Raw genomic sequence first — 15748 nt, 5'->3', positions numbered from 1 at the left:
AATGATTTGATGAGAATTATTACACAGAACAGCCATCATTTTGGAAGATTTAAGTTAAATCCCTCAGATTCTAAGCATAGTGAAATGAATTTACTGTGCCATTGCCAAATATCCCTGAGCAATATATTATGTAGTGTTACAATGAAAAATACTTTATGATGCACAATTCTTTAGCCTTGTTAATATCAGGAATGATCAGAAAACTAAGCAGATTAACTTTGTTAAAAGAGCATAGAACTAATGCTAGATACAGTATCTAATTTTCTTTAATGTGATTGGGTTTGATTGGATATTTCGTAATAAAGTTTTGACTCAACTATTGCACATCGGAGGTAAAATGCCTAATTATTTTCTAAACCCCATTGTCTTTAATAGGGTCCTTCTGGCACACCAGGTCCTCAAGGTTTGCTAGGATCACGTGGCACTGTAGGCTTACCTGGTTCATTCGGGCGACCAGGCCCTATAGGTCAAAGAGGTTCACCAGTAAGTATTCATTATTTTACCAGAGCTTTTAATTGTGTTTTATGTCCTTAATCCACATTTACTTGACACTAGCTACGGCTTCTGGATTCTAATGAAAAGGAGATATTTCTCCTATATTCTAGCAAGCAATTTACCACATCATTCCTTCTGGAATCAGGACATGTGTTTTTACTACCTGAGCTGGAAAGAGAATCAGAAAGAGGTTGAGTTATAGGTTTAAATAGTATTTTATACATCAGACTCTGCTATCGGCTGTTAATCAAACTCTAACAGTACAACCGCCGATGATATCCCTTCCAGACAGTTTTCAGACAGCCTGGGACATCCACACCGATCTTTAATTGTTTTCTTAGCCCCACTGAACACTGTAGGTCTTTGGCTTTGAATTTTTCTGAGAACCCTGGTCCTTTTACAATCCCCCCCCCCCCCACCCCCAGCTGCTCTAAATAGGGTAATTAGCACTATCTTCTAAAGGTTCAACTTGAAATACTTGCTCATTTTGGAATGCTCCCATCTTTATAATTTCAGCAGTTTTCCATAGAAATGTTTTACGTGCTTTCCTTACACTCTAACATCTTGGCTCTATCTTGATCAATGCCATTACAAAATGACAGAGACTGCTGTATCTTTTAGGGAAGATTAGATAAATATTTGAAGGAGAGATAGACACAGGGCAAACATCAGAGAAGTGAGATTAGTTTTTGGATTTCTCTAGCAAAAGAGCTGGCACAGATACAAGTTGCCAAATAGTCGCCTTCTCTGCTGTATTTGTGATGGTTCTGTGGTTCTAAAGTACAGAAGTTTAATCTAAATATTGGGAAGACTGAAGCCATTGTCTTTGGTACATGCCACAAACACCATTCCCTGAACATTGTTTCCACTCCTGGCAACTGTCTTAAGCTGAGCAAGACGTTCACAACCTTGGTGTTGTGTTTAACCCCAAGATGAGTTTCCGATCACATACCTGCTCCACCACCAAGACTGCTTACTGACACCTCCGTAACATTGCTCGGCTCCAACCCTGCCTCAGCTCATCAGCTGCTGAAACCCTCATCCATGCCTTTGTTACCTCTAGACTTTACTATTCCAATGCTCTCCTGGCCGGCCTCCCATCTTCCACCCTACATAAACTTGTGCTCATCCAAAACTCTGCTGCTCATACCTTAACTCGCTCCAAATCTTGTTCACCCATCACCCCTGTGCTTGCTGACCTTCACTGGCTCCCGGTCCGACAACACTTCAATTTTAAAATCCTCATCCTTGTTTTCACCTTTGGCGACAGTGCTTTCAGCTGCCTTTACCCTAAGCCCAGGAATACCCTCCCTAAACCTCTCTGCCTCTTGATGTCTCCCTCCTCTTTTAAGATGCTCCTTAAAAGTTACCTTTTTGGTCAAGTTTTTGGTCTTCTGTCCTGATATCTCCTTCTGTGGCTCGGTGTCAAAAAAAATTTTTAAATTGATATTGCGCTTGCTAAGTGCCTTGAGACATTATACTATGTTAAATGTGCTATATATGTATAAGTTGTTGTTGTTGTCTGAGGGTCAGCCTTTTTGGGGATCGACTGAGGACTTGCATTTCAGATTTTAGGTTTTTCAAGCATCGTTAGATTCTATCCCAAAAATACAGTAAATCATATGGATGTTTACTGAAATTAATACAATCATGTGTTATTCAGGGTGAGCCTGGGAAACAGGGTCTGCCTGGTGGTTCTGGTGAACGAGGTACTACTGGTCCAGTTGGACCATCTGGCTTGAGTGGAGCACCTGGTCAACCTGGCAGAGATGTAAGTAGTTTGATCCATGTTTGACCTTATACTTAAATGAATAACTGATACTGTGCATTATTTTACAACCTCAATACGGTTAGTATTTTATCAATTTCAGCACAGAATCGGTCATTTCTAAATAGTAACCTTAGGTTTACAAGCAACCATCAACTGGAAATCTGCTGTTTAGTCCCATTATTCGTAAAGGTGATCTTTGTTCCCAGTCTTGATGGTAGCATTATTTCACAACTATTTTATGTTACATTATGGTGAGGAAGTTTCTTGTTACATTTTAGGGTAGTCCTGGTTCTGATGGTCCTCCTGGCCGAGATGGAGGTCCTGGTTCTAAGGTAAGAGCAAAATAAAACCAAATCAAATTATATACAACTGCAATTCTAGTTAACAAATTTAACAAAGAATTTCAAATACATTTTAGATTTTTTTCTGGTTAATGATAACTGTTAACATTTTGTTTGGGGCAGGGTGATCGCGGTGGACCTGGTCCCATAGGCAATCAAGGGCCCTCTGGATTTCCTGGACCTCCAGGTCAACTTGGTCCATCTGGCAAACAAGGTGACAAAGGTTCACCGGTAAGCTTGGAAATTAACATATGCCAAAGCTGCTCACTGCATTACAATTTATCAATGTGTAAAAGCTATGCATTATTGGAATAATGGGCCAGTAATTCCTGTCCCAACGCGTGAGTACGGACGGGGTACTCACGCGTGGGCCCGGAGGAATTGCCGGATTTCAGCATGCACAGCGCATGCGGTTTATTCCGGTTTTTACGCGTGAAAAAAGCAGCCGTAAGTACTTACTTTTAACAGGTAAGTGGTCTATTAAGTAAAATTAGAAAAACATTTTTGAAGACTTTATAGTAAGGTAAGTGTATTTTTAGCCCCGATTTTTTATATAATAATTTTTTTCAAAATTTAAAATTATTGTTTAAAATAGTTTTTTACAGTTCATTTATAGTTCATTTAAGTAGTGCGATTTTTTAAAAAATTTTCTTTCAAGTTTAAGTAGTGTTTTGGGGCCAGGAGTTTTCATGAGTTTGACAGTTCTTACTATCAAACTCATGAATGAACTTTTGCAACCTCCCATTGGTTGCCCAGTGCTCACGTGATCCCAGCCGGCTCATCGCACTAAGTACGCCGCTGGGTCACGCACGCACAGCGCGGCAGGACCTGAAGCAGGCCAGTGACAGGAAATGCAATGTGGGCCAGGATTGAAATGTCAGCGCGCCGGGTAAGCGCACATCGGGGGCTTGCACGCGCGGCAAGCCCCCGAACCTAATTTCTGGGCCATTGTATTTGGTTCAACAAAACATTGTTAATTTAATTGATTAGTAATTCCTTAAAAACTTCAGCTTTGTCAAAGATATTCTGATCTGTCTGAGCATAGCATAGCTTTACTTGGTTAATATTTCTGAAATAAGAAAACACAACCATTGAAATAAGTATGTATTTTGCAAACACATCTCAATATCGGTCTAAAGCACATTATTGTACAATTGATACTCAATAATAACTTTTAAAAGGGAATTGGATGAATACTTGAAGGGGAAAATTTGCAGGGCTATGTGGAAAGAGCAGGGGAGTGGAACTAATTGGATAGATCATTCAAAGAGCCGGCACAATGGGACGAATGGCCTTCTTCGGTGCTGTATCATTCTAAAATTCGATGACTGTATAAAGTTTAAAACAAGTTGGATGTTCTTTAGATTTGTTCCTGTTTCATGTACAACCTGACATTCAAAGAACTTGACATTTACACTCAGCTGCCTCCTGTTCGCTCATTGGCCAGAATTTTCTCAAGAGAGGCGGGTTGTGGGTGGGGTCCTCTGGGGTGAGCAGGAAACCTGGGAGGCCAGGTTTCCCGCAGGCCCTGCCAACTTTCACCGGCAGGGCCTGACTTGAATGTGAGGCCTTGGATTCCCGCCCGCAGTCAGCCAGATTGAGAGGCTGGCTGACTGTGGGCAGGTAGGCCTCAGATGCGAGGGGTCGGTCTGGGGGAGGGATTGTGGGGTTGGCATGGTCAGGGATTGGTGGGAGGGGGTCAGGGGTCGACATGGTCGGGGATCGTGGGGGGGAGGAATCGCGGGGTCGGCATGGTCGGGGAACGTGGAGGTCGCAGATCGCATGGTTGGGGATTGGTGGGGGCGCTCGGCCGCGGATTGGGAGGGGGGTGTCGGGGATCGCGGGGGGCCGAGAGGATCAGTGTGGGGAAGAGAAGATTGGGGCTGACACTGAAGGATTGTGGCCAGCCTCAGCATCATCAGTGGGGTGGGGGTGAGGCCTCATGGTGGAGATCGGAGGCCTAGGGATGCGATTGGTGGCCTGGTGTGGGGGGGGGGTAGTCTCAGATTGCAGGGGATGGGTTAGGTACGGACAGTGGATCCAGCAGGTAGGTATAAAGCCACTTACCTTCTGGATGCAGCAGTCCCCGCCTCGGTTTAACTCCCGGGTTTCATGAATTGTGCAAAACCCATCCACAGGCAGTTAAATTCAAAATGGAGGTGAAAATAAGAGGCTGCCAGTCTCATTACAATATTTAAATTGAGGTACCACCCCCTAGGAGCCTCCGTCAAAACCGGAAGTAGGCGGGTTGGAGGTGGGATCAGGTCGGGAATCCCATTTTTAACAATTAACTGCCCCCACGCTCCAAACCCACCCATTTTTTTTAGGGGAATATTCCGGCCATTCTCAACCAAGCAGTGGGATGGAATGTCTTATGTTGGCAGCATGTGCCTACACCAGTAGAATAAGTCTGCAGGAGGAGGCCCATGATATACTGTAAAGTGTGGGCCTATCTGTGTCCCCATAGGGCAATATTTATGACTGATGTGGCGAAATCTATTGTCCAATTTACCCTGGTTTCTTGTGTAAGGCATAAAATTCGAGCATGACTGCTTTTAACTCCTTTTTTTTCCTCCTGCTGTCAATACATTTTAGGGACCTACAGGCTCACTGGGTTCTCCAGGCCCACCTGGGGCTGCTGGACGCCTGGTAAGTTGGTGATTGTCTGTTTCAGGACATCATATCCAAATGGTTTCATTAGACACCAAATTGTTAACAATGTGCCATATATTGAAATAAAAGTTATGTAATGCTTTTGCAACCCCCCTGACATAATGCTTTTATACATTTTCCAGGGACCACAAGGTCCACGTGGCACTAAAGGTGAAGATGGACAGTCTGGTGCAAACGGTATCAAGGGTCACCGTGGATTCCCTGGTCCATCAGGTCTGCAAGGGCCTCCTGTAAGTATTTTGTGCTTAGACTAGAAGTCATAGAAAAACAAGATAAAGCAACATGCTTTCAGACTCCTTAAATTTGTGCTTAACATACTTATGCACAGCAGCATATCAATCAAGGCTAATTTTGTTTAACAGAAGTTTAGAACCTCGGATCAAATAGATATTCAAATTTTATATCCTCTTTGGGATAGTTTTCCTGGTTTCTAAGTATAAAGGATTAAAAAAACTGAGAGGAAAATAGACTTCAAAGGCTGGATTTTGATACTGGAGGCGTGTAGGAGGCGGGACGACAATATTTGGGGTTGTAGTCCCGCCTCCATCGAGTTGTGGCCAACCCACGTGATTTTTACTTGATTGACCTTGTTGAGCCCGCCCAGCGGGCTCAGCAGGCCAATTAAGGGCCACCCGGCAACAGGTGACATCACAGATTGACATTTCATCTGTCAAGAGCTTTTGACAGATGAAATATCAGCGTTTCACAGCTCTTTGAAGCTGTCAAACACTGACAATCTGTACACTAAGTTAATTCCTTCCTCTCAGGCTGATTTAGAGGTCTCCCTGGAACAGAAAGCTGAATTCTGCAACTTTTGACAGCTTGCGGCCATTCTGCTTTCTGTGCCGGTGAGATGAGGGACTCCCGAGACCTGAAGGAAGGAAGGCTGTAAAGGTAAGTAAAGGTAAGTAAAACTTATTTAAACACTTTACACACACCAAACACACTTACCTCTGTACTCATGCACCCATCACTCACCTGAACACCGGACATCTCGAATCCTCCAAGCCCTTCAGCCCGACGGTCCGCCTCGCTAACTTGGCGTGATTTGGAGCCATCGGGAATCCCACACTTCAGGGATAAAAATAGGGATTAGGCTAAAAACTGCCTGTTAACTACCTGTTAACAGGCAGTTAATTGGCACTAATCCCCTTCCCGCCTCGGGGAGGCGGCTCCCAGTGCGGGTCAGGTACCCGCCTCCTTTGAAACTGGCATGGAGGCGGGTTGGGGGCGGGATGGGTTCGTGCCCCCGATTTCGCAATTTTAACCCCCCACACGCCTCCAATCCCGCCTCCACGGCCCAATGAAAATCCTGCCCCAAATCTCCCGAAATATGCTTTTTGGAGGGCTCAAAGTCATGAAGGTTCAATGTTGTTTGCAGGATCTTGCTGTGTGCAAAATGAATGTTACGTTGGCGTAGATAGTGGTGGCTGTATTTTATAATTCATCATGTGAAGCACTTTGAGATGTTTCTGAGAAACATGATGTAACACTACGTTAATGGAAGTTTTTCAGTAAGTGTTCACCAGGACCTAGGAAACATAAGGTAGTAAGTCTGGGAGAGATGAGGGCTGTAGGGTTTAGGGCTGTCTGTTGGGAAGGTTTGATTGAATATGAGCACTGCTTAAAGAAATTCAGTGTGAATCCATATCAATTTAAGTTACAATAATGTTACTGCTGTTGACCTTTTTCAGTTACTGTTGGCTCTAATTTGCAAGCATTACTTTTGGCCTAATTTAAATACCCCATGGGAAAGAAGAACATAATGAGAGTGCTTTCTCTGAATGATGCTGTAATCATACAGGATGCTGCTGTTGTGCAGAACACCCATTATTTTACTTGCACATGTATGTGTCTCCCATGCATTGAACACGTGTGAAGGAAATTCTCTTCTGTGATCCTGTCTGAGGTGGAGCGGGATCGTGACAGAGAATGACTGAAAATTCAAGCGGTGGGACCCAACGCTGTCTCACCGTGCCATTCTCCTCACTCCTGCCCTTGCTGGCACCGCTGCTAGCCACTCCCCATCCCTGGATGCAAATGATGGCGGGGTGGGGCAAGGGACGAGTGTGGGTCGCCAGCAGATTTCCCTCCTATCTACTCTATTTACCACTGCTTCCCAGGCAGGAGGCACAGAGAAGCAGCGTTAAGTGCCCTGAGTTCCCCACATACAGCAAGAGGGACTTGTAGCTTTCTGCTCTCCTTCCCTTGTCCCACCAAACCAAACCAAGGCTCTGTTTAGCTTGGTGGGCAAGAGGAAAAAGAGAAAGCAGTAGCAGCAGTCAAACAGATGGGGGTATATTTTGCGTGGCTGACTGGTGGAGCACACTAGTTGGCTGCCTTTCTGGCTGTGGAAGCCAAAGCTATTTTGAGGCCTGAGATGCTTTTATTTCAACTGGCGAGCTGCGGGTGCCAAACAAACACCTCGATGTAGCTCGATGAATTTGAGACATGCAATATTAGAATCATAGAATGATACAGTACAGAAGGAGGCCATTTGGCCCATTATGCCTGTGCTGGCTCGTTTGAAAGAGCTATCCAATTAGACCCACTCTCCTGCTCTTTCTCCATAGCTCTGCAAATTTTCCCTATTTAAGTATTTATCCAATTCCCTTTTGAAAGTTACCATTGAATCTGTTACCTCCACCCTTTCGCTGTATATATTTAAAAAATCCTCCTGTCACCTTTGATTCTTTAGCCAGTTACCTTACTTGTGTGTCCTCTAGGTACCGACCCTTCTGCCACTGGAATAAGTTTCTCCTTATTAACTCTATCAAAATGCTTCATGATTTTGAACAACTCTATCAAATCGCCCCTTAACCTTCGCTGCTCTAAGGAGAACAACCCCAGTATTTGTAGTCTCACCATGTAACTGAAGTCTTTCATCCTCGATACCATTCTAGTAAATCTCCTCTGGACCCTCTCTAAGGTCTTGACATCCTTCCTAAAGTGCGGTGCCCAGAATTGGCCAAAATACTCCATCTGGGCCTAACCAGTGCTTTATAAAGGTTTAGCATAACTTCCTTGCTTTTGTACTCTGTTCCTCTATTTATAAAGCCAAGGATCCCGTATGCCTTTTTAACAGCCTTCTCAACTTGTCCTGCTACCTTCAAAGATTTGTGTAGATACACCCCCAGGTTTCTATGTTCCTGCACCCCCTTTAAAATTGTACTACTTAGTTTATATTGCCTCTCCTCATTCTTCCTACCAAAATGAATTACTTCACATTTCTCTGTTACATGCCCATTTCACCAATTTGACTATGTTCTCCTGGGCTCTGTTACTCTTCTTGTTACAGTTTACTACATTTCCGAATTTTGTGTCATCTGCAAACTTTGAAATTATGCCTATATAGCCAAGTCCAGGTCATTAATATATATCAAAAAGAGCAGTGGTTCCAACACCAACCCTTGGGGGATAACACTGCACACCTCCCTCCAGTCTGATAAACAACCGCTCACCGCTACCCTCTGCTTTCTGTCCCTTAGCCAATTTCTTATCCACTCAGCCACTTCCCCTTTAATCCTATGGGCTTCAATTTTGCTAACAAGTCTATTATGTGGTACTTTATCAAACGCCTTTTGAAAGTCCATGTACACAACATCAACCACACTGCCCTCATCAACCCTCTCCATTACTTCATCAAAGAACTCAATCAAGTTAGTCAAACACGATTTGCCTTTAACAAATCCATACTGACTTTCATTTATTAACCCTTTTTTTCTAAGTGCCAAGTAATTTTGTCCCGGATTATTGTCTCTAAGTTTCCTCACCACGAACATTAGGCTGACTGGCCTGTAGTTGTCGGGTTTATCCCTCTCCCGTTTTTGAACAGGGGTGTAACATTAGCAGTTCTCTATCACCACTCCAATATCCACCCTTACTTCCCTCAGCAACCGAGGATGCATCCCATCTGCACCAGTTTACTTTTCTACGTTGAGCACTGCCAACCTTTTAAGTAACTCCTCTTTTCCATTTTTATTCTATCCAATTTCTCTACTACCTTCTCGTTTACTGTGACATTGGCAGCATCCTCTTCTTTAGTGAACACAGATGCTGTTAAGTCTGTGTGTTCCAGTTGTATTAAGATTAATTACTGACACAGACTACAAGAATAAAGTTCAACAGGTCTTTACTAGTTGGAGGTCAGGACTATACTAAATACAATATCACTACACAGTACTTATATACCGGTGGTCACCACCAGTATTACGTATACAGCAGCCAGAGAAAGTAGTACATCTCTTAAGGTGGAACAGGCTTAAGTTCTCTTAAGGCGGAACAGGTTACATACACCACAATCCTCCCTTTTTAGCTTAACAGTCATATCCCCATTTAACATAACATCATAACATATATACATATATAACTTCAGGTATAAACAGTTCAAAGGTTCAGTCTCTCAGGAGGCCTTCTGATTCGGTTTGGATAGCACCTTTCAGTGGTCTCTGATTCTTGTTGCTGAGGTGACTCTTCTTGTTGGTTTCCTATGTATTGGACGTCATCATCAGGCAGAGTCCCTGCCGAGGTAGATGCTTCAGGTTCATTAACGTCTTCCACAGTTGTCTCTGTCGCAACCATGGGTTCGACCCTTGCTCTTGATTCTACCAGTTGATCCGCATGACGCCTTATCACATTGTTACCAATATCTACTGTGTACATCAGAGGTCCTTGTCTGGCCCGAATTGTTCCGGACTGCCATTTTTTGTTTCCATAGCCCCTTGCCAACACTGGTTGTCCTACGTCGAACCTTCGAGTGGACTTGTTATTAATATGCCGGAACTGTTTGTTTTCCACTTCCCTCCGCACATTTGGTTTTAACAAGTCCAACCTGGACCGCAACCTCCTGTTATAAAACATCATGGCAGGACTTTGGTTAGTCACTGCATGAGCGGCGTTTCAATATTCCATTAGGAAATTGTCCACCTTGTGTTGTAACGGAATCTGATCATCGTTCATGGCCTTTATTGCCTTTTTGAATGTTTGGACAAATCTCTCGGCCAACCCGTTTGTCGCCGGATGATATGGGGCAGAGGTATAATGTTTCACCCCATTCTTCTTTAAGAATTTTGGGAATTCTTCCGACACGAACTGTGGTCCGTTGTCCGAACATATCTGTTCTGGCAATCCGTTCCTTGCGAATATTGTTCTTAACACCGCAATTGTCTTTTCTGAAGTAGTGGTATTCATCTTGATCACTTCTGGCCATTTGGAATGTGTGTCCACCGCAATTAGGAACATGGAGTCCATGAATGGACCAGCAAAGTCAATATGTATGCGTTGCCATGGGGCTGAAGGCCATTCCCATGGGTGTAGCTGTGCGATCGGAGGTGCATTTTGCACTTTTTGGCACCCAGCGCAGCATTTTGTCAACTCCTCTATCTGTTGGTCAATGCCCGGCCACCATACATAAGCCCTAGCAAGACTTTTCATCTTAACTCCCCCCAGATGACCTTCATGCAGTTCCTTTAGAACTCTTTCCCGTAACTTGGGAGGAATAATCACTATTGTCCCGTACATCAAAGTACAATGGCAGACGGACAGCTGGTCTCGCCTTGCCGAGAATGCCGGTAACAGAGGATCACCATGTGTTGGCCATCCCTTCACTGTCAGCTCGTAAACTCGGGACAGTGTCGGGTCATTCCTGGTTTTTCTTTCAATACTTGCATTGGTGACTGGTAAACACTCGATGATGGTCGAATGAAATAACTCAACAGGGTCAACTTTCGTCGTCTCTTCTGCTTCAGGTAGTGGCAGGCGCGACAGCCCATCAGCATTGCCATGCTGCTTTGTACCTTTGAATTCTATTTAATATTGATGTGCCCCTAGGAAAAGGGACCATCTCTGGAGTCGCTGTGCTGTCATCACCGAAACACCCTTCTTAGGGTTAAAAATGGATACCAACGGCTGATGGTCTGTCAGAAGTGTGAATTTTTGGCCCTGCAGGTAATGATTAAACTTCTTCACTCCCCATACAAGGCTGAGAGCCTCCCTATCGATCTGCGCATAGTTGCGCTCAGCGGAGGTCAATGATCTGGATGCAAACGCGACTGGCCTTTCCGTGCCATTTGGCAACTCGTGTGAGAGTACTGCCCCAATACCATATGGAGAAGCATCACAAGCCAACCGAATAGGCAGTGTCAGGTTGAAGTGAGCCAGCACTTCCTCTGAGGTGATCAATTCTTTGCTTTTGCGAAATGCCTTCTTACAGTTTTCGCTCCATTCCCATGGTACCCCCTTCTGTAAAAGAGCGTTCAGCGGGTGCAGTACCGTGGATAGATTCGGTAGAAACTTATGGTAATAGTTAATCAATCCCAGAAACGACCTCAACTGAGAGACATTATCCGGAGCGGGAGCCTTTAAAACTTCCTCTATCTTGTCAGGAGACTTATGAAGCCCCTCCCGGTCAATGACATGACCACAGTACGAGATCCGCTTCTGAAAGAACTCACATTTCTGCCGATTAACTCTAAGTCCATACTCTTTCAGTCTGTTGAGCACCAGTTCCAAGTTTGCGAGGTGTTCTTCATCACCATCACCTGTAATCAGAATATCATCCAGGTAACATTGTGTGCCTGGAATTCCCTGTAATACCTGCTCCATGGCCCTCTGCCAAATTGCCGGAGCCGATACCACTCCAAAAACCAAACCTCTATGCGTGTTGATCGTGAGGTACTGGCGTGACTCTTCATCAACCTCCATCTGCAAGTACGCCTGCGCCAGGTCTATCTTGGTGAAGTGTTTCCCGCCAGACAACGAAGCAAAAATATCCTCAATCCGTGGAAGCGGATACTGCACCGTGTGAAGCACCGGATTAACGGTGATCTTGAAATCTCCACAGATGCGAACCTTCCCTGGTTCTCCTGGCTTGTTGCTCGAAGGACGTTTCATAATGGGAACAATGGGCGTAGCCCACTCACTCCAATCTACCTTAGACAGTACACCTGAACATTCTAGCGCTTCCAGTTCCGCTTCTACAGTAGGTCGTATTGCATAGGGTACCGGTCTGGCTTTGAAAAATTTTGGTTGTGCATGTTCATCAATCTTGATGTTTGCCGTAATTCCTTTCAGTGTTCCCAGTCCTTGCTGGAACACCTCTTTAGCATCATCCAATATTTTGGACAATCGTTTAGGCTTGACATCTGTTTCCCCGGAATCTACCGTTAGTGCTTTTAAGGAGTGCCAGTCCATATTCATTTTCCTAATCCACTCCCGTCCCAGTAGTGGTGGACCTCCTTCAGGTAGCACATATAAGTCCATTACTTGGCTTTCTTCGCCCTTGTGGACCACTTTTACCTCTACCTTTCCGATGGGGTACACTCTTTGCCCCGTGTATGTTTTCAATATAATCTCCGTATCCCGTAGGGGAATATGTTGGAATAACCTTTTGTAATCTTTCTTATTCATGACCGTCAATGCCGATCCAGTGTCCAATTCCATCTTTACTTGGACTCCTGCTATCTGAAGAGTGACCCAAATTGTCTGGAGATCTGCATCCTTACCAACGTTGTGTACTCTTAAGCTACCCAGTTCATTACTGCTAGCATCTGAATCTGACTTCTGTTCATTCGAACTGGTCTTTGTCACCTTGTGCACCTTTATGTATTTTCCTTGCGGTGACTTTTTGTTGCTGGTCTTCTTTCCTGACCGGCATACTTTAGCTATGTGGCCAAGCCTGCCACACGTTCTGCATTCTTGGTTTTTAAACCAACACTGGTTCTGATCATGTGTTGTCTTTCCACAACGATAAAATTTTACAGTACTCAAACCCAATTTATTTGTACTGTGTTCTGGTGACCGTAGCTGCATTACTGCCATGCCTCTCGCTGCGGCTTCGTGTGCTGCTGTCATAGTGACCGCTTTCTCAAGCGTCAGCTCATTCTCCTCGAGCAGTCGCTTTTGTGTATCTTCTTTTAATAATCCACACACAAATTTATCTCTTAGCGCGTCTGTCAGTCCCATTCCAAACTGACAGTACTTTGCCAGCTTACGCAATTCCATTAAATATTCAGCATTGCTTTCATCCTTCAGCTGCCTTCTGCTGTAAAATTTAAATCGTTCCGCTAGCATCAGCGGCGTGGGGTTTAGATGATTTTTCAGGACAGTAACAATCTCCTCGAACGTCTTATCCGCCGGTTCATCTGGTGATAAAAGGTGTTTCAATTGCCCGTATGTCTTCGCACCTATTAAGTTCAATAACGTTAGTGCTTTCTCTGCATCTGGGATTTTATTTGCTTTACAATAATTTTGTATGCGTTCTACATACATGGCCCAATCTTCGATGTCGCCATCAAAGGTATCAATGTTCCCATGTTTAGGCATCGTTGCAATTAATTTTATCCCAAGATGGCGGCTTCCCGCTCTTGTCTTCGTCCTCCACCTACAAAATGGCCGAAAGTGGCCCGGCCCTTATCACCAGCCGCGATCGATGTCCCCGCGCTGCGCCTTTCGGCCCGAATGCGGCCCGGCCCTTATCTCTGGTCGCGATCGATCTCACTGCCCTTATTCCTCCGTCTTCCTCCCCCCATCTGTACAGCCAACGCGGCCGACTTTCTGCTCGCGTCGCTGACCGGCTTACCCACCACCGAGGTAGAAAGAAGATAGCTGACTGCCGCTGATGGAGGCTTCGAGTTCAGGATGTCTTCTGCACTCCGGGTTCTCGATGCCTGCCGCGCGACGTGTCTTCCAGCAGGGTGATGAGGGTGGATGCCTCTCTTCGACGCCCGTTCTGTGGACGAAGCCGCCGTGGATATAAACTGCCGCAGGGTAAGAATCGAACTCGTCGCCACTGTTAAGTCTGTGTGTTCCAGTTGTATTAAGATTAATTACTGACACAGACTACAAGAATAAAGTTCAACAGGTCTTTACTAGTTGGAGGTCAGGACTATACTAAATACAATATCACTACACAGTACTTATATACCGGTGGTCACCAAGCCAGAGAAAGTAGTACATCTCTTAAGGTGGAACAGGCTTAAGTTCTCTTAAGGTGGAACAGGTTACATACACCACAGATGCAAAGTATTAATTTAGTAGCTCAGCCATGCCCTCTGTCTCCTCAAGTAGATATCCTTTTTGGTTGCTAATTGGCCCCACACTTCCTTTTACTATTTATATGTTTATAAAAGACTTTATTCGGTATAGCCGTATTTGGGGCGCTAGTCCTGGCGATGCGCAAAGTTTAGTGCCAGGTGCAATTTAGCGCCACCTAGCGCGATATTGGGTTGCAGCGCCCCCTAAAGGTGATTGCGGCACTAAATCAGGCGCTGCACGCTACTCCTAAGGCGCTAACCCGGCAGCGCAACCCAATTTCGCGGCGGCGGGGCGCAGCGAGGGTGCTGTCAATAATCACTTTCCCTGAGACACACTGGCGCCGGCCAGCTCTTAAAGGGGCAGGTCAATTGGCATCACCAGACACACTCACTGCCTTATAGGCCTTCAAAGCGGTGGGAGCCTACCTGTGGCACACCAGCCTAGCAAGACATGGAAAGGGTGAGGCAGAGGGTGGAACGCCTCACTGATGGGGCATTGGATGCTTTGGTTGGCACAGTGGAATCAAGGCCAAGGAGGATGGTCGGAATGTGATTTATGTTTTGGACAGTCTCCCGGGTGTGAGAGGCAGTTATGTGTCAGTGTATTAGTTTTGCTTTCTGTTGCCATAGCTTTCTCATGTTTGAAGGAACCACTTTTTGTGTAATGAAACACTTTCTTCATTTACAATGGCCATGCCTGCTATTTACATGCATCTTGCCCTTCACAGGCTTGGGGGTATCAGACCGGTTCCATTCCTGTTCTTGGAATGGCAGCAAGCATTCCGTGAGAGGGGCGCAGAAGCTACTTCTGATCAGCCTCTGACGCGCAGCCTGAGAAGAGCCGCTCGCGTAGAAGTTCAGGCCAGCAGGCATCTTCTCAGCCACCAACAGAGATGTCCTGCACCTTATCTGAGGCTGCAGATCTGGCTGAAGCAGCTGGCACAGCTCAGTCACCACCTCCTTTCTAAATTGCAGCCTTCTGACACACTGCTCCTCCAGCATGTTCATGTAGGAAAACTGCTGTCGGAAAACCCTGCCAGCGTAAGGTCTGCTGTGGCGACGTCTGTTGGCCCTCCTCCATCTGGCCATGCCCGCCCCCCTCTCCCAGCGTCTCAGTGCCCTTTCCAGATGATTCAGCAGCAGGACGTTCCCCTCCAATGCAGCCCCCATAATAAGTGCCCACAGGAAGGTTCCCCGTTGTCAAGGCTCACCAACAGCAAGGTGATGGTCAGAAGGCTGAAGATCATCTGTCTGCGCTGGCTCAGTGGTCAAATGGCTCTCAGTGTGCAGCTCAGCAACACTTTGTAGCTCTCGAGGAAGTTGTGCTCCAAAAATGGCTGCCGCTTTTAAACCACACCAGTCCCCTTTAAATAACGCTCCTCCAGCCCGAGAGCGACTTGGTAAGGTCCAGGTAAGCTGTCACTTTTAGCGCCAGG

General features: G+C 45.4%; 1 protein-coding gene across 1 annotated transcript in view; it reads left to right on the top strand.

Annotated features, from left to right (window-relative positions):
• The window catches only part of LOC147120255 (uncharacterized), a 345184-nt gene that overhangs the window by 289617 nt on the left and 39819 nt on the right, over positions 1 to 15748 (top strand). The window contains exons 40-45 of the mRNA XM_085985900.1: positions 376 to 483; positions 2159 to 2266; positions 2545 to 2598; positions 2731 to 2838; positions 5203 to 5256; positions 5403 to 5510. Of these exons, the coding sequence (XP_085842026.1) occupies positions 376 to 483; positions 2159 to 2266; positions 2545 to 2598; positions 2731 to 2838; positions 5203 to 5256; positions 5403 to 5510 (540 nt within the window). The remainder of the gene's footprint in view (positions 1 to 375; positions 484 to 2158; positions 2267 to 2544; positions 2599 to 2730; positions 2839 to 5202; positions 5257 to 5402; positions 5511 to 15748) is intronic.

The sequence above is a fragment of the Somniosus microcephalus genome, chromosome 4 (assembly GCF_052327205.1).
Source record: "Somniosus microcephalus isolate GS21.2 chromosome 4, FLI_Smic_1.0, whole genome shotgun sequence".
NCBI lineage: Eukaryota > Metazoa > Chordata > Chondrichthyes > Squaliformes > Somniosidae > Somniosus > Somniosus microcephalus.
The sequence above is the reverse complement of the archived record's forward strand: the minus strand, read 5'-3'. Positions and strand labels throughout refer to the sequence as shown.